This window comes from Protopterus annectens, chromosome 8.part0 (assembly GCF_019279795.1).
Source record: "Protopterus annectens isolate FY-2018-M chromosome 8.part0, PAN1.0, whole genome shotgun sequence".
Taxonomy (NCBI): domain Eukaryota; kingdom Metazoa; phylum Chordata; order Ceratodontiformes; family Protopteridae; genus Protopterus; species Protopterus annectens.
The window spans coordinates 1238659829-1238677282 of record NC_056741.1 but is presented as its reverse complement, the minus strand read 5'-3'; the positions used below and the strand labels follow the sequence as shown (position 1 = coordinate 1238677282).

The 17454-nt window shown below is 39.0% G+C and overlaps 1 protein-coding gene across 1 annotated transcript in view; it reads left to right on the top strand.

The window, feature by feature from the left end:
- The window catches only part of LOC122808448, a 361422-nt gene extending 346240 nt beyond the window's left edge, over positions 1–15182 (top strand). The window contains exon 8 of the mRNA XM_044079410.1: positions 14284–15182. Coding sequence (XP_043935345.1) covers positions 14284–15182 — 899 coding nt within the window. The remainder of the gene's footprint in view (positions 1–14283) is intronic.
- Positions 15183–17454: the final 2272 nt, after the last annotated feature.

The following is a 17454-nucleotide window of genomic DNA, read 5'->3' as shown; positions in this document are numbered from 1 at the left end:
GGTCATGTAGTAATGCTTGGGTGGCTTAAATAGTAGTGACAGTCTCAAATGCACTTGTAGAATGTTCTTTAGTTACTAAGTCAGCTTAGCAATGCTAACTGGTGACTTCAAAAATTGTACACACTAGCAAGGAAGTTGCAGGTTTACCAACATTTAGCAGTATCTCAGAAATTTCGTAAATAATACCACAAGCTCCAGTTTTATTTCAAAGAATCACGTGTATTACACATCAACAACATAAATACAGTTTAGTGCTTTTATCCCAAACCTTGTGACTTCTTCAGAACCAGTGCTTACAAGTTAGAAACCCCATTAAATATTAAAATAAATTACACAATAACCAATCATCAGTCACAATCAATCAAACACTCAAAATTAAAAGAATATATAGAACATTAAATAGTTTTAATACATCAAAAAAAAATCATTGTACCTAAAATTCATACAAAACAAGTTGCCACATATAATTCATATTAAAAACCTATGGAGAAAACTGTGTGAATAAAATGTTTTATTCAAAGACATTGTAAGGTTAAAAAGTGCTAAAATATAGGTGGAAATAGGCTTAAATATGTGCCTTGTAAAAGGCTAGGAAGTGTACAGAGCTAGCTATTATCAAAGTTTAAGTGCTCTGTTTTTTAGAATGGGATAATAGATACGTATTCATTTAAATCAAGCAGAGTTGCAGTATTGAGTCTTAGTTGCATATTAGCTCTCTCCTCTCTAATTCTTTTTCCCATGCACCACCCTGAGAGAGAAAGGAACAGTCTCCAAGATACCAAACCAAAATCTAGTGTATGTAGAGCATAATAAGTATGCTGGAACAGTCCACTGTTGGTGTCTCTTTTGTTGATAGCATACAGATGGTTGTAGATTCTTTTTCTTAACTGTCTTTCAGTTTTGCCAACATAGAAATTCCCTCCCATAAGGTAATACCATGGAATTGATGTAGCTTCAGGAGAATAGGGATATCAGTCTCATCTAACCCTAATAAGGGTTTATATTTGTTTCCCCAGCCAATAATAATTTAATCGCTTAATGTTTTCAACAGGTCTTGAGGGTAGCCTCTTTCTGTAAACATACAGGTCAGCTTGTTTACTCCATTTTAAAGTTCACTAAATCTGAACACATCTTAGCAGCTCTGATCAGTTGCCCCTTGAAAATAGCATGACTACTCTTGTTAGTTGTCTGAAAATCTCCCCCTCAAAGTTAATACAATTATTATGAAGTATGGTATTCATAACTTCCAAAATAAAGTTTATCATTGTGTTGTTCAGATTGGTTATTTCCAGAATAGTGGCATGAAAATAGTCCAGATCTTTCTTGTGTGGGACTGAGGTGAAAAGATCAATCACATCTATCATAGATAACTAACATTTTGCTGAAAATACTCATTCTTAACTTTAGTAAAGAAATCCCATGAGTATCTTAGAATGTGTTTAACTGAGCGCATGGAATTTTTCAAAATGCAATCAACAAATATCCCGAATAGGTATGTGATGGAATTATGTGCAGCCACTATAAGTCGGTAAGGGTCTATATTAGAACACCGAAGTTTCAAAACTTTGAGTGTTCTAATATCGAACCCTATTCAACGAAAGTTGCAAACTTCAAACATACGGTTTCAAAATGCATACACACAACACAAGCACACCAAAAAAACAGCAATCCACACACATACACCTAAACTCTTACACCTAACCCTACACTAAACTATACATAAACCACTAACTATCCACTTACCTTAACCTAAACCCTAACCCTAAGGTCCATCACTATTACACAGTAACCTCACCCGCACCCTAACCCTAACTCACCTACCCCGCCTTAACCCTCACGTCCACACAATCGCACACTTATCTGACCCGCGCCCTAACCCTAACTCACCTAACCTGCTCTAACCCTCATGTCCACACAATCACACACGTACCTGAACTCGACCCGTAACTTTCCAACACAGCGCTGAAAATATCAAAGCAACAGAAATGGACACCCAAAATCTTTCCCTAGGAAAAAAATCGGTTTTCTGTTTCTTCGATATTTTCAGCACTGTGGTGGAAAGTTATGGGTCAGGTTCAGGTTTCGATTTCGATATTAGAACACTCTAAGTTTTGAAACTTTAGTGTACTAATATAGACCCATTGGTAAGGGGGGTCCATACATCGTTGTGTATTTTGGGTATGCCAAATGCCATTGGAATAACTGGATGTTTATTAGTGAAAAGCTCGTAGAGTTCCTCATTAATGGCCCCCTGCATCAAAGAATCCCCAAACAAGTATTCAGTTTTCTTGTAGGCAATGTTTATTTCATTTTTAGATGTTATTTCATATCTATCATTGTCAAATTAAAACAAGTGAGAAGATCACTGAAAAACCAATCAGTAAAAACAAAATGAAAACTCCAGCAAAGCTAGAACTTCCATTGAGTGACCTCCCAAACCTCTTGTATCAGAGGCACATGGGATATATACAGATGATCCTTATGAACATCAGGTGTTTTAACTCATTGGTGATTCTGAATGCCCATAACTTGTTTCGTCATTTAAATGGACAATTTCAGGCCAATAAAGCCAAACCCCACTAGCTGCAGATATGGATATTTCAGCCTTGTTATGACCTCGTCAGCACAGCACAAGCAGAGTGTATAATTAACAAAGGATCATTAGACCCCAATGATCATTAGACTCTAATGATAATGGACATCAGCTGGGTATAACAGCCCTGTGTTTCTAATACTTAGTCAAACACTCTGCACTTTTGCACTTTTAAAAAGTCATTTTTTTGTTTAAATAATTTGTTTAACTGTTGTAGGCTACACACTAAAGTGTGATAGCCTTTTCTGATCATTTGTAGTCATTTAAAGCTGCTTTAAGTGTATTTTTTTTTACTGTTTTCGCCTTATCTTTTAAAAAAAACAAAAAAAAAAATTCCTTTTTCCCGCCTTTCTAAGCTAGTACAGTCCAGTTTTCAGGCAAGTGCTGAATTCAGGGCTGTGTTACAAGTTTCTGAGTTGCCCATACCTTACTTGGATCGAAGGAAGTTTCTCTGTTCATCTGTGAGAGAGGGGAGCTTTGAGCAGTCTATCTGTCCCTGAAGGAGTGGTTCCAGCCCAGAAGTTAGTAGTTTATTGGCCATTTTGGAGTAATTTCTATCTCTTTCATTTCCCTGCTATAAAAACCACATTTGCACGGTTTTGTGCACCGGGCAGTGCTGGTTAGCTAGGGTTAAATTATTCCCGGCTCCACTATGTCTCCTCTTCAATTTTTCCCTTGAAACTAGTCTAACTCTCAACCTAAGCACTTAAAAAGCATCCTACAGCCCAGCACTTGCTCAGACCTAACAGCAAGCACTAATATACCCTGACACTTGATTGCCCAGCAGGGCAAGGCTCTCTATTCACTCCTCACCAACCAATCAACTAAGCAGCTCACCCTACTATTCAGGCATGACCAAAGGGCAATTTCAGGTGTACTCTCCAGTCCAACTGGTGAATATGGGTATCCTGAGGCAATGTTACAACTGCCTCATATACACAGACAACCCTCTCCTCCTACCACAAAACATTAACATATGCGAGAGATGCAATTATACAGCCAAACTGGAGGCTAAGCTGTCTCCGCCCAAGACTGGAAAAGACAGTCAAGAGGAGAAGGGTAACACTTGCACCACACCTCCAGCCACACATAGACCTACTAAACCAGAACTGGCAAAAAATGCACATAAATATACAAAAATCATACTTCGAGGCTCTAAATAAAAACCTGCAAAAGCATCAGAGACCTCCAAAGCTGACAACCAAACAATCTGCACCTCCCATCACAAACCAGACAACACATAAAACACAAAATCAGTGTGCCGCCCAATCACAGCCCTTAAGGCAAAACAACATACCTAACACACTAGTAATAGGTGACTCTATAGTCAGGCACACTGACATCCCACTCACTAGGCTGGACAAGCAGAAGGTTACTGTTAGCTGCCTGTCGGGAGCCAGAATCCCCACATAACACAAGCACTCAGGTCACTCCAGAACAAGTACAAATATGACTCTGTCATTGTTCATGTTGGTGTGAATGACCTGAGATGTACCTCCCTGGACTACATGAAAAGAGACATGGAAGAGCTCTCTGATCATGTAGCCCAGGCTGGTATGACCCTGACCCTGAGTAGCATCCTGCCCTCACCAAGAATGATACCTCAGTATAAAGAAAAAATGATCAAGTTCAACAATTGGCTAAGCTTCTTGTGTCATTCAAAGGGGATCCAGTGTCTGTCAGCCTGGGACAACATGCTCGACAAGCCACATTGCTTCACAAGAGATGGCTTGCACCTGTCACCCCTAGGCTTTTGAATACAGACCAAGGCTCTTGCTGCCCCATAGTGCCTTTTTTAGGCAAGGCTCAAAAGTCAAAACCATCTCCATAAACAGCACAATTAACAAAAAACTGAGGGTTATGCTACTCAATGCCAGGAGTTTAACATATTGGACCTGGTCATCACAAACATGGGTGACAGGTGTTCCACACCGGAAGTCAACCCAACACTGGTTAGATCAGACCATAAACTAATCACTCTGGCTGTCCACACCCTACCACCACCCCCCCAACTAAGGAAACCACAGTAAAAAATTTTTCTAAAGCAAACTTCACCTTACTTAAGACAGAGGCAATACATTTCTCAGCTCCCACACTAAAGGATAACGCAGCCCAAGATGCAGAAACCTTTACAAATGCACTCTATGAGCACCTACAAAGATGCATGGATCATGCCATCCCCAGCAAAAACAAGACTCACTCCTCTAAGAGAAGGACACCAGTTTGGTGGACCCCTGCCATAAACAGGCTATACAATAGAAGAAGGAAACTAGTTCAGAAAAAAAGCAAATCCCAAGAACAAAAGACATCCCTGATCAGTATCAGTAAGAAACTAACGTCCCTCATAAAATAATCCAAGGCTAACTTTGAAAGAAAATAGCCAAGGATTCTAAAGATAATCACAAAGCCTTCTTTAGCTATGTTAAGAATCTAAGTGGCAACTCACAGATATGCACTGAACTAGTGCAAAATAGCACAAAATATACTGAACCTACTGATATTGCCAACATCCTTGCAGATAGATTCAGGGCAAACTTCATCCCCCTCTCACCCCCAAAAGGGCCCACAGCAATACCGTAAAAGTGTAGTGTCCCAGAAATCACAGACACATAGGTGAAAATAGTCCTTTCAAAAGCCAAAAACACAGCGTCAGTGGGGTCAGATGGTGTCCCAGGCTGTGTCTTGCATGAACTAAAGAACAAACTAACCCCCCACCTAAACATGCTGTTCAACCTCAGCCTCTCTACAGGCTACATGCCCATAGAATGGTGCACAGCAACAGTTATTCCACTCCACAAAGGAGGGGCCACAACTGACCCTGGTAACTATCACCCCATAAGCCTGACTAGCCTGGTCTGCAAGGCTATGGAGCGCATCATCATGGAACTCATTAACAAAGACATTGGGAACCTCCAAACACTTGACCTGACCCAGTTCGGCTTTGTTAAGATCAGATCATGCCTATTAAACCTGGTTGACTTTTTTGAGACAGTCACCAAGGCCATAGATGATGAAAAGGTTGTTCACACAGCCTACCTTGACCTCGCCAAGGCTTTTGACACCATTTTGCTCTCGGTTATTACAGAAAAACTCACGAGCCTGAACATAAACCTCTATGTCATGAGATGGGTTGCCATCTGGCTTACAGACAGAATTCACACAGTAAGAATAGTGGGCTCCAGGTCCATCTCTAAACCAGTTACAAGTGGTGTCCCACAAGGCTCGGTCCTGGGACCCCTACTGTTCGACATATACTTTTCAGAAGTACAGGTAAACACAGGAGGACTATGGCTAACCAAGTTCACCGATGACTGCAAACTGGGAGCCATAATTTACTCTCCGGCTGACACGGACATCCTCCAAAAGGGCCTTACTGAGACAGACACTTGGTGTCAAAGTCATGGCCTCAAGCTAAATGCCAAAAAATGCATAGTCATCCCATTTGGAAAAAACAAAACACTCATGAATTACCACATAGATGGCATCCCTCTTAATACAGAAGAGGTAATAAGAGATCTGGGGACCCAGGTAGATAGTAATCTCTCCTTTGACAATCATATTGCCAAAGTAGTTAGGAAATCCTTCTATGTTGCCCATCTAATTACTAAAGGGTTTGCATCTAGAAATAAAGAGGTTATAGTGCCCCTCTACTCGTCACTCATCAGACCGATCATAGAGTACAATGTCCCATTTCGGATGTAGCTCACAAGACACTTCCAACAGCTGGAGAGACCACAAAAGTACCTCACCAAGAGGATTACTGGCCTCAAACATATGTCCTATGCAGCCTGACTGAAAAAACTCCGGCTGTACTCAGTGGCATATTGCTTACTCAGAGGTGATCTCTGCCTGACTTACAAAGCCATGTCTAACTCAGAATTGATGGACATGCCCCAACTAAAGAAATCCAAGTCACTGGGAGCTACGTGCTCTAGTGAGCTAAACCTTGCCACAACAATAAATAGAACATGCTGGAGGGATAGATTCCTGTCACAGAGACTCCCCATGCTTTGGAACAAAATTCCAAAATACATTAGGCAGAGCCCCTCATTAACACTCTTCAAAAGAAACCTTGACAAGTGGATGGGTAACAGAAAATACACCCCTGGCATCACTTCATTGGCGATGCTTGACAGAGGATCAGTTAATTAATCAATGGGGCGACGAAAGCCGACACACTCTGGCTAGGCTTATAAATGCCCATGGGCAGATAGCCTAGTACCTACCTATGAAGCTATGAACCTATATATCCCATGTGCCTCTGATACAAGAGGTCTGAGAGGTCTCTCAGTGGAAGTTCTAGCTTTGCTGGAGTTTTCATTTTGTTTTTATATCTATCATTGTTGTAAAATAAATTGCGTCTGTGGTGGTGGTGCTGCAGTAACATTGTCGCCTCACAGTAAGACTCTGTCCTGTTCGATTCTCAGCTAAAGCGTCTTCTGTGTGGAGACATGCGTGAATGGGCATACCTTCGTTGAAGGTTGTGCATCAGAGCTGGCAATTCGGTACGTAAAAATCTACTGCCAATCATTAGCGGGCCGGAGTTCCGTTGTGGTGACCCCTAACCGGGAAAAGCCAAAAGACTCAACAACATTGTCGTAAAATAAATTACATATGCTGCTAATGTAAGACTGGGTCTATATTAGTTCACCAAAAGATATTTCCAGCAAATGCCTCTTTATCGATACCTAACCATTGAAAATCACTTCTGTGATTCTCAGAATTTTCCCAGGGCAATGAAACAATTATCCACAGCACATTGGAACACACAACACACTAAATCAAACCCATCCAAGTGGGGGGCTTTGCCCCCCACACCCCCAACTATATATACCAACTCTGAGATCACACTACAGTGAGGAAAAGGGCAAAGTTGTGTAGTTGACCAACTACTTCATTTCTCTGGGAAAATTTTGTGAATCACAGAAGTGATTTTCGATGGTTAGGTGTCAGTGAAGAGGTGTTCACTGGAAATATCTTTTGGCAAGCTAATATAGACCTGGCCAAACCACCACCTTTGTCTGGCTTCATAAATTTCAGTGACCTGTAACTTCTTAGTGTGGTCATAAGCAGTCTTTCGTCCTTAGTTAGATTGTAATACCTATTTTTATGATTTGCAACTAGTCTATGTATGTCAGTGCTGCAAGTTTTTTTTCAAGAATAACAGCAGTAGGATAGAGGGGTGGATTGAATGTAATCTTCCTCTTAAGTCATTTCTGTTGCATTTAAAGAATTGTCAAGCCCAGCCCCTTGGTTCTTAAACATAACTTGGAAGTTGAGCTTCCTTGTGTTGAGTTTCAACTCTACTAGTATGTCAGCTAAACAGTCTTAAAGGATGGCACAAACTTAAAACCTTTTTTGAAAGGTGAAAAAAGTTTTTGTCAATGTTAAGGTCTGTGTAGCTGTAAATACTAAAACCCTGGTAAGTGAAAAGTTTACCACAATTTGTAACAGAAATGCCTTCACTGTTCTGTAAAGTTATAATATTCCTAAGTGGTTCATCTCTGTTTAATTGTTCCTTTACCTTCACATGGAATATTCTTTATTAAATCTGTAGACATGTTTCAGGGACAGGACATTTAAGAGCACTTTTAGCATTTCAAATATGCTTTGTCAGCTAAATGTTCATTTGCCTCTTCATTTGAGGTGTGGAAGCATAGTTGCATTTCTGTTATGGCACAAACAAGGATATTGTTGCTATTTTTACTCTCCTTTTTTGCATCCAGCCTACACATCTAAGTCAAATATCTCTCTATTGTCACATGTTAAGGTCATATCTGAACAAATCTCCCACTTTTTACTTGCTTACAGTACCTAGTAATGAAATGCAAGGACATTCCACTCCTTCAAATTATTACACAATACACTCCAGGTTCAAGACTTACATTGTAAATGCAACAGCTGACATGGTTTTATTTCAGGGCTGACTGTTCCTGATGCAAGCAGTACACAGCCAATACACTGAGAGGTAAAGGCTGTGTGAGTTGCATGGCATCAATATTACTATATGCATGTATGTGCATAGGAGGAAGGTTTTAGGCCCCTAGGTGGTGAGTGAGTGTGCTATGCATTATCTTTCAGTCAATGCAAGGGCATACTGAACATGTCTACCTCTGCCTACACCTACAGCAGCTGGTTGTTCCCCCTCTGACTCCTCATCTGCCTGTGGCCGTGATGACCTTGGGACTGGTGGTGGGATGTATGCCCCTTCCCCTTGCTGATTCTGCTGAAGTTCTTTTCTAAGTATGATGTTGTGTAGCATGGCACACACTGTGAATATTTCTGTACATATCCATAGATTGTACTGCAGGGCTACCCAGATGTATCTAGGCACCAGAACCATGACTTTAGCAGCCCAAACACATGCTGCATGGTATTTCTAGTTTGACTGTGTATTTCATTATAGCATTCTTCCGTGGGTGTATGTGCATTTCTGATGGGTGTTGTCAGCCATGGTTCTAGTGCATAGCCTGCATCCCCCAGTAAATGACCCTGTGGAATATCCCCCCACCCCAGCTAACATCTGGCACAGTTGGGAGGTGTGCCAGATATGTGAGTCCTGGTAACTGCTAGGATTCCATGTTCAAGATGATTCCCTTGACATTGCACGACTTGGTAGTTGATAGAGTGGTAGCCCTTTCAGATTAAGTAGAGCCTACATTGTTTCCCAGGTAGTGCCTTTGTTTCTATATAAGTGCAATCTATGCTACCCAGTAGGTAAGGGTAGTGTGCTACATGGTAGAACTCCTGCATATTTCTGGATCTGAACTCAGGAGTATGGGGAAAATATATGCAGTCACTGTCATGTTGGAGCATAGCATTCAGGAATTGATGGAAGATCCTGGATGCTGTTGCGTGACACCCCAGCATGTCCTCTGTTGGTCTATGAAAGGTACCTGTAGCTAAGATTCGAAGTGCTACACAAACCTTTGCCTCCACTGGGATGGGTTCCCCCTCAGTTGGCCCTGGCTCTGAGTTAAGGATGCCAGAGGTCACAGAGTTCCTGTAGTATGTCCCTATCCACCCTGTAGCGCTCTAGAATTTCCATGTCATGCAGGTTATGAAAAGTTAAATGGGGACTGAATTATCTTCTCCTTCTTGGCCTAGGCCTATTGGCAGCAGCAGCATTGGCTTCAGAATGTAGCACATACAAATGAATTAAAGCAGCAGCAACTCCTAACATTTTTTCTGTGTAGTCTCCTTTCTAGGGCTGTATTCCAAAATGTTTTGGAATTCGCAGGAAAAAACAGCACAGCGTCTACATGCTGCTTTACAGCTTACAGCAAAAACAAAACCACTGCACCAGATAAAGTCCAATCCTGGTTCCACAAAAATAATCTAGCAAAATCAGACAGGCAGAGGACCAGCATGGCATAAAAATAAAAACATTTATTAAATAAATAAAAAAAATATATAAAAGATGTAAGCACTTTTGCATAGTGTCACTACACTTTATCAGACATAAAAATACTACTAAACAGTTCACCTTTTAAAATACATCCTTTCCAATTGCATCCTACAACCAATGATTGTTCATTAATTTATTAAAGAAAGCTGAATGTGTTAAAGCAATCAATTCATGTTTACAAGCTCTGTTACACATAACACTTAAAGCATCAGAATCACAGTCATTAAAAAGCAATACACTTTATGAAAACCTTTGTAAAGTTATAACAATATGACATCAAAATCTCTACATAGTTGTATATATAGCATCATACATTTAAATATAGTGTACATATAAATGACAGCTACTTAGTACAAACTTTAAAGGAATAATCAGTTAAACATACTTTATAAACTTTTTACAGTATGCATATCCAAATTCCCTCACAATTATAAATAAATGATCAGTGTATTGTCATAGTGCATTTGCCATTCTCCTAAATGACTGCATTCATTCATTTGAAAAAGAGAATGCATTTGCAAATCTTCTCATAACACATTATTATATGCTGCACAAATTCTGAAGGATATGTATCAACCTTGTACATTAAAATAAAGCTTGAATCTCTTATAGAACATATTAAACAGTCTATTTATCTGACATACTTCAAAACAGACACAGTCAAATTTAAATACCTTAAAACATAAAATTTAAAGTCGCCATGCTTCCAGGGTCCTTAACTTCCTCTTAGGCATTAAATCTCACAAGAATATACTCGCGACGAAAAGCTATTGTCTGTTGTCATGGCAACAATAATGCTAGACAGCTCTATCAAAGGTAAAATGAGTACATCTGTATTATACAGAATCAGCTTATTATATAAAAAACAGAATATGCGTTCTACACTATTACAAATTCACTGTAAAAATGAGCATATCAACCACACTCCTTTAGGCACCACATAGTATATACAAACCTGACTTCATTCATGTAATGAACAAAATACTTGTTCTACAATAATATAAAGACAAGCATGTTGACTACATAACTTTAGGTGCCATATACTATATAAACAAAAGTGACCTCATCCATGGTGTATAACCCTCACTAAACTCAACAGAATCCTTCCATAACCAACCCCACTAACATGGAGAAAATCTAAATAGTAATTAATAAAAATAATAATAAAATTAAAAAACAAAAACCTCAGCAATAAAATGTCAACTTCCATACTGTCAAAAACTGTTTAAGTGACAGAGCTTCATTGAGGCCTTGCATCTTATCAGCTTATAACAAAGCTATCCATTTTTGTTCTATTTTTTCCAAGGCATTCCTATTATCACCTAAGCTCACAGCAGATGGTAACACTTGAAGGGTCAGAAATGAGAAACCATGAGTATTGTTCTGTTCTATAATATACTTTGCTATGGCACTCCTGGTATCCCCAATACTACTGTAATAAATATGCTGTCGCATGTCTCTTGGACCCCTGTCAACCAGTTGTTTATCAAGTAGGCTACACATTTGATCCAAAGATCTCACGTTTCCATTCCTTATCTCTAGGCTATGAAAAAACATTGTCATCTTTTCTTTGAAAAGACACCTTTGTCATAGAACAGGCTCCTTATTTGAGCAGATTACATCAGAAAGAGACATGCCTACAACACCCAGCTCTGCTGCTGCCACAGGCACTAACAGTTCCATGACATGCCTACAACACCCAGCTCTGCTGCTGTCATAGGCACTAATGGTTCCATGACATGCCTACAACACCCAGCACTGCTGTTGTCACAGGCACTGACGGTTTATGACATGCCTACAACACCCAGCTCTGCTGCTGCCACAGGCACTGACAGTTCCATGACATGCCTACAACACCCAGCACTTCTGCTGTCACAGGCACTGACGGTTCTATGACATGCCTGCAACACCCAGCTCAGCTGCTGTCACAGGTACTGACAGTTCTGTAACATGCCTACAGCACCAAGCTCTGCTGCTGCCACAGGCACTGACTGTTCTGAGACATGCCTACAGCACTCAGCTCTACTGCTGCCATAGGCACTGACTGTTCCGAGACATGCCTACAGCACTCAGCTCTACTGCTGTCACAGGCACTGACGTTCTATGACATGCCTGCAACACCCAGCTCAGCTGCTGTCACGGGTACTGACAGTTCTGTAACATGCCTGCAACACCCAGTTCTGATGCTGCCACAGGCACTGACAGTTCCATGACATGCCTACAACACCCAGCTCTGCTGCTGCTACAGGCACTGACAGTTTCATGACATGCCTACAACACCCAGCTCTGCTGCTGTAACAGGTACTGATGGCTCCATAACATGCCTACAGCACCCAGCTCTGCTGCTGCCACAGGCACTGATGGTTCTATGACATGCCTGCAACACCCAGCTCTGCTGCTGTAACAGGTACTGATGGTTCCGTAAGATGCCTACAACACCCAGCTCTGCTGCTGCCACAGGCACTGACTGTTCCGAGACATGCCTACAGCACTCAGCTCTGCTGCTGCCACAGGCACTGATGGTTCCATGACATGCAAAAAACAAATAATCTTATTACTTTTGTATGATGAAAGGACTACTGCAGCTTTCCACAATCTAAAACACTTAACCGGTATTGTATTGTTCTTCTGAAACCACTGCAGATACCACAGGATTCAAAGGATTTTCAGCTTGCCTGCTGAAAAGAACCCATTTAGTATATACTGTTGTGTAATAAGTGACCAAAGTAATCATGTTTCCTCTCAGTAAAACAAGGGAAAAAGTGTTGCTAGCCTGATGCTGCCTAACTCATTACACTGAATATGACCAGCTCTACAGTCCCCCCCCAAAAAAAAAAAAGTGTTGCCTACAAAATACAAAGGCAATGATAAATTTTGCATGACATAATTACCACAAAGCTGACAGTTACATGCTTGAAATATCTTTGTTGCATGTGCACTGAACTCCTATTTAAAGGATCATTCCTAAATCCATCCATTGACATGTTCAGTTATACAGTGCCATGGATGGTAATGGTGACAGTCCCAGTAAAGAATGGAAAGTGAGAATATGGTCTACTACATACCACGTATGTCACTATATATTTTATTTTTGCCTATCAAAGGTAGGTCACAATTATAAGGCTGAATTTGGAACCCAGTACATTATTGTGGTTTACACTTAATGGTCAGTTATGCACAATGGATTTTAACTTACTGAGTCAGGAAGGCGGCTAAATTTGATGACAGCTCTGCTGTTCTGGAATTGCTCAGTTTTATGTAGACTAGTGCAGACCTTTCTGACAGCTATATTTAAAAGTGTTTGTATAAGGACATGTTGACAATAATTTACACAGTGTCATATGACTAAGAGGATAAATAAGTACAGAATTTACAAAGTCTGAGGAAACAGTTTTATAATTTGCATTAACTACACAGAAATGTTAGTGTTTTTCATATATAGTATATTTTGATCTTATTTTTAACCACTGCAACCAATCAAGAGATTTTTTTATAAATGATTTATGGAATACAGTTTATACATCCCAATATGCTGATTCTTTATTACTGCGGTGGTGGTGCTGCGGTAGCATTGTCGCCTCACAGTAAAATGTTGTCCTGTTCGATTCTCAGCTAGAGTGTCTTCTGTGTGGAGACATGCGTGAATGGGCGTACCTTCGTTGAAGGTTGTGCGTCAGGGCTGGCAACTCAGCATGTAAAAATCTACTGCCAATCATTAGCGGACTGGAGTTCTGCTGTGGCGACTCCTAACCGGGAAAAGCCGAAAGACAACATGCTGATTCTTTATTATCTATTATATAAAGAATGTGACAAGAGACAGTGATGCCAAGCAGTTATAATAAGACACTCAGAGAAAGATCACAGTGCTAATATCGTTGTCATATTTGTGTGCATATTTTTAGAGAATTCATTTATCAGCTGATTTTGTAGGTGTGGCAAGAGCAGTACCAGTCATTGTCTTAGTTTTGTAAAACTTAATGAATTTGGGTAAGTACTGCTGTCTAGATAAGTTAACTGGGGTTATGGGATCACAGGAAAAGCAGAGGCTTGTGCATTGAATCCCCTGTGATACTGGACTAGCTAATGTTGGTTAGAATCAACAGATTTCAAGATAAAACTATTACAGCAAATGGAATGTTACATCTTAGGTAAAAAAATCTACCTTGTACTACCAATGATCTTATTTTTAAGCATGAGAATTATGATATACTTCCCTCCTTTTACAGGTAAATAATTTCACCACAACTCTACAGTTAAATAATTTATTAATTCATGTTTTTAGATTCCGCAGAGTGTTTCAAATGTCAAGATGATTTCTGGCCTAATGAAGGACGTGACACTTGCCTTGTTAAATCTGTGAACTTCCTGTCCTATGAAGAAACACTGGGTGTGGTTTTACTCTGTGCAGTTATATTTAGTGCACCAATTCCTGCTGGCATCCTCATTATATTTCTGAAGAAAAGGGACACACCAATAGTGAAAGCAAACAATCGAGAATTAAGCTACCTTCTCCTGTGTTCACTTGTCCTTTGTTTTCTCTGTCCTCTAATCTTTATTGGATACCCCAATCACTTTATGTGCTTGTTCCAACAAGCAGTGTTTGGTATGATTTTTACACTGTGTGTCTCTTGCATTTTGGCAAAAACCATAATGGTTGTAATTGCATTCAGAGCTGCAAAACCAGGCAACAACCTGAAGAAATGGGTTGGCACAAAACTGCCAAATACATTGGTCATTGTATGTACATCATGTCAAAGCCTCATCTGTATAACATGGCTGAGTATATCACCTCCGTTTCCAGAAAAAAACATGACATTACAACTAGGGGTGATAATATTACAGTGTAATGAAGGATCACTTATTGCATTCTGGTGCATGATGGGATACATGGGTCATCTGGCCAGCATTAGCTTCATAGTGGCATTTCTATCCAGAAATTTACCAGACAGCTTTAATGAGGCAAAATATATCACTTTTAGTATGCTTATATTTGTAAGTGTCTGGTTGTCATTTATCCCTGCTTATCTTAGCACCCGTGGGAAGTATATGGTTGCAGTAGAAGTGTTTGCTATTTTATGTTCCACTCTAGGTTTGCTGTCAAGTTTATTTTTTCCAAAGTGTTACATAATGCTAATAAGGAGTGAAAAAAATACTAAGGAATTTGTGATGGGGAAAAAATGATTCAAGTGATACAAAAGCCCATGTTCACTACACTTAACCATTGTTTTGCAATTGCCATCAATTAACACAGAAAACCGTGTTTACATAATAAATGCTGTAAGCTTAGATATGGTGTGGAAAAGCAATAACTGTATGAATGTCAGGGGTCAATAATCTTTATATTCATCAAGCATCAGTATGCTGGAATTTCAGATAAAATATTTTTGTCATCAGTTTTGTTCAAATTGTTTGAAATATATTTTTAGAGAATCAAAATCTTATTTATAGATGTTGATAAATAATTTGCATAATTGTCAGTATGTGCTTAGAGTTTGATATACAATTTTTGTATAGACATTGTATGCTTTTTAATGTATTTACTTCATCCACCCATTTTCTAAATCATGTGTTGTGATGCTGATAGTAATGGTAGCAAACCGAGCAGGGTGTACCAGACATCCTTCTTCCAGCAAGAGTCCTCTGTCATTCTGCACATATCACCAGGAACCGCTAGTCAAGATGAAAGGTAATCTCACCTAGACTTAAAAATATATACCTCTCTACTGGCATATAGATTGAAAACTATTTTACCCAAAATTATTTTTGGATTTCAATCTGGATTCTCTCAAAAAAGACAAATAGAATATTATACACTAACATCAGAATTCTCATCAATCTTAAATAGCAAAAAGAAAAACAATTTCTGTGCACTTGCCATCAATGCATCAAAAGCATTTAATCTCATGAACTTAAACTTCTTATTTTTACTTATGCATCCTTTTGGCATACCCCCTTCTTTCATTACGGTCATCCAAGCAATTTATGCAGATGCTTATACATAGCTTTACATAAATAAAACTTTATCAAAACCTATTTTCATAAAAAATGGAGCCAGACAGATCTATCTGCTCATATTTTATACTTATAAACCTCTATTTATGTCATTTTTTGCAAAATACATGCGGCAATTTAACAAAATGAACAGCTGATGGTGTAAAAGCACTAATAACTATAAACAGAACAATACCAACCGCTAATGAAGACCAGGCAGTAGATAAAGCATGTAACCATCCAACAACTCACTTAAAGGTCTAATATTGAAAAATGATGCAAGACCACTTAAAACATGTTGTTTATTTAAAGGATTGAGCACTTTTTGTTCTTCACCTGGAACTTCCTCAGAATCTACTCTTCCCCTTATTTTATTTCTTTTCATACAATTGTGTTTAAAGGTACAGTATATTTTATACCTACTAGCTCTTCTTTATCACCACTTCAAAACTTCTCTTTGCTGCACAGCAACCAATCACATCAGTTCCATGCATTAAATTGGGCCTGGACAGTGCACCCAATCTCACTCTCTGTGCCCAGCCTGCAGGTGAAAATGTTGAAGACTGATGGTCCAGCTGTTGATGTTGCAATCAACATTACTTCCACACAATTGTATAAAAGGAAGTGAAGTGTGGGGAAGTATAGATTCTGAGGAAGTTTGAGTTGAGGAATGAAAGCACACAATCCTTTAAATAAACAACCTGTTTTAAAAGTTTGTGCAAAATTGCGACCCTAGTCTTCATTAGTGGTTGACATGCAACAATGTACCCAAAGTTTACATCATTCCAGTTTCATCAACTGCTTTTGCAGCTAATATTGATATTTATTGATCCCTTCCTAAAACTGATATACCAAAAATCATAAACACCATTAGTACCTATTTACATTTTTGAAATTATAAACTGAACCTAGACTTATCAACTCTCTTTCCAATAAATCAGAACAATTTCTCCACTGAATTTCCAAACTATAGAGATAAATTCCTCTACTTCATCGAAATACTCAGATGTATTATTCAATCAAGATATACCACAACACTTCCAAAACAATACTGCAAAAGCTTGGACCAAGGATATTAACATTTAAATGTATTCTTCCTTTCAAAAGTTGATGTAATAAAAATTAACATCATGCCAGATATTCTTTTCCATTTAACCTCTTCTTTTCAACAGATACTGGTTATACTTTAAAAAAATATATTTCCTTAATACTAAACAAGTTTATATGGGAGATGAAAATGAATAATGTATACAGCATTATATTAATTCCACCTAAAAATCAGGGTTATGTGTCTCTATCAGATTTATTTATTTAGTTATTTATTTTTCTTTCTACCAGCAGGCTTTAAACAAAGAACATCTTTATTCAATTATCACTTATGACATAGGAAATTATACGTTCATATGAATGAAAACAAACCATAATGACATAATCTTAGTTGCAAGAATAATACATCATAGAC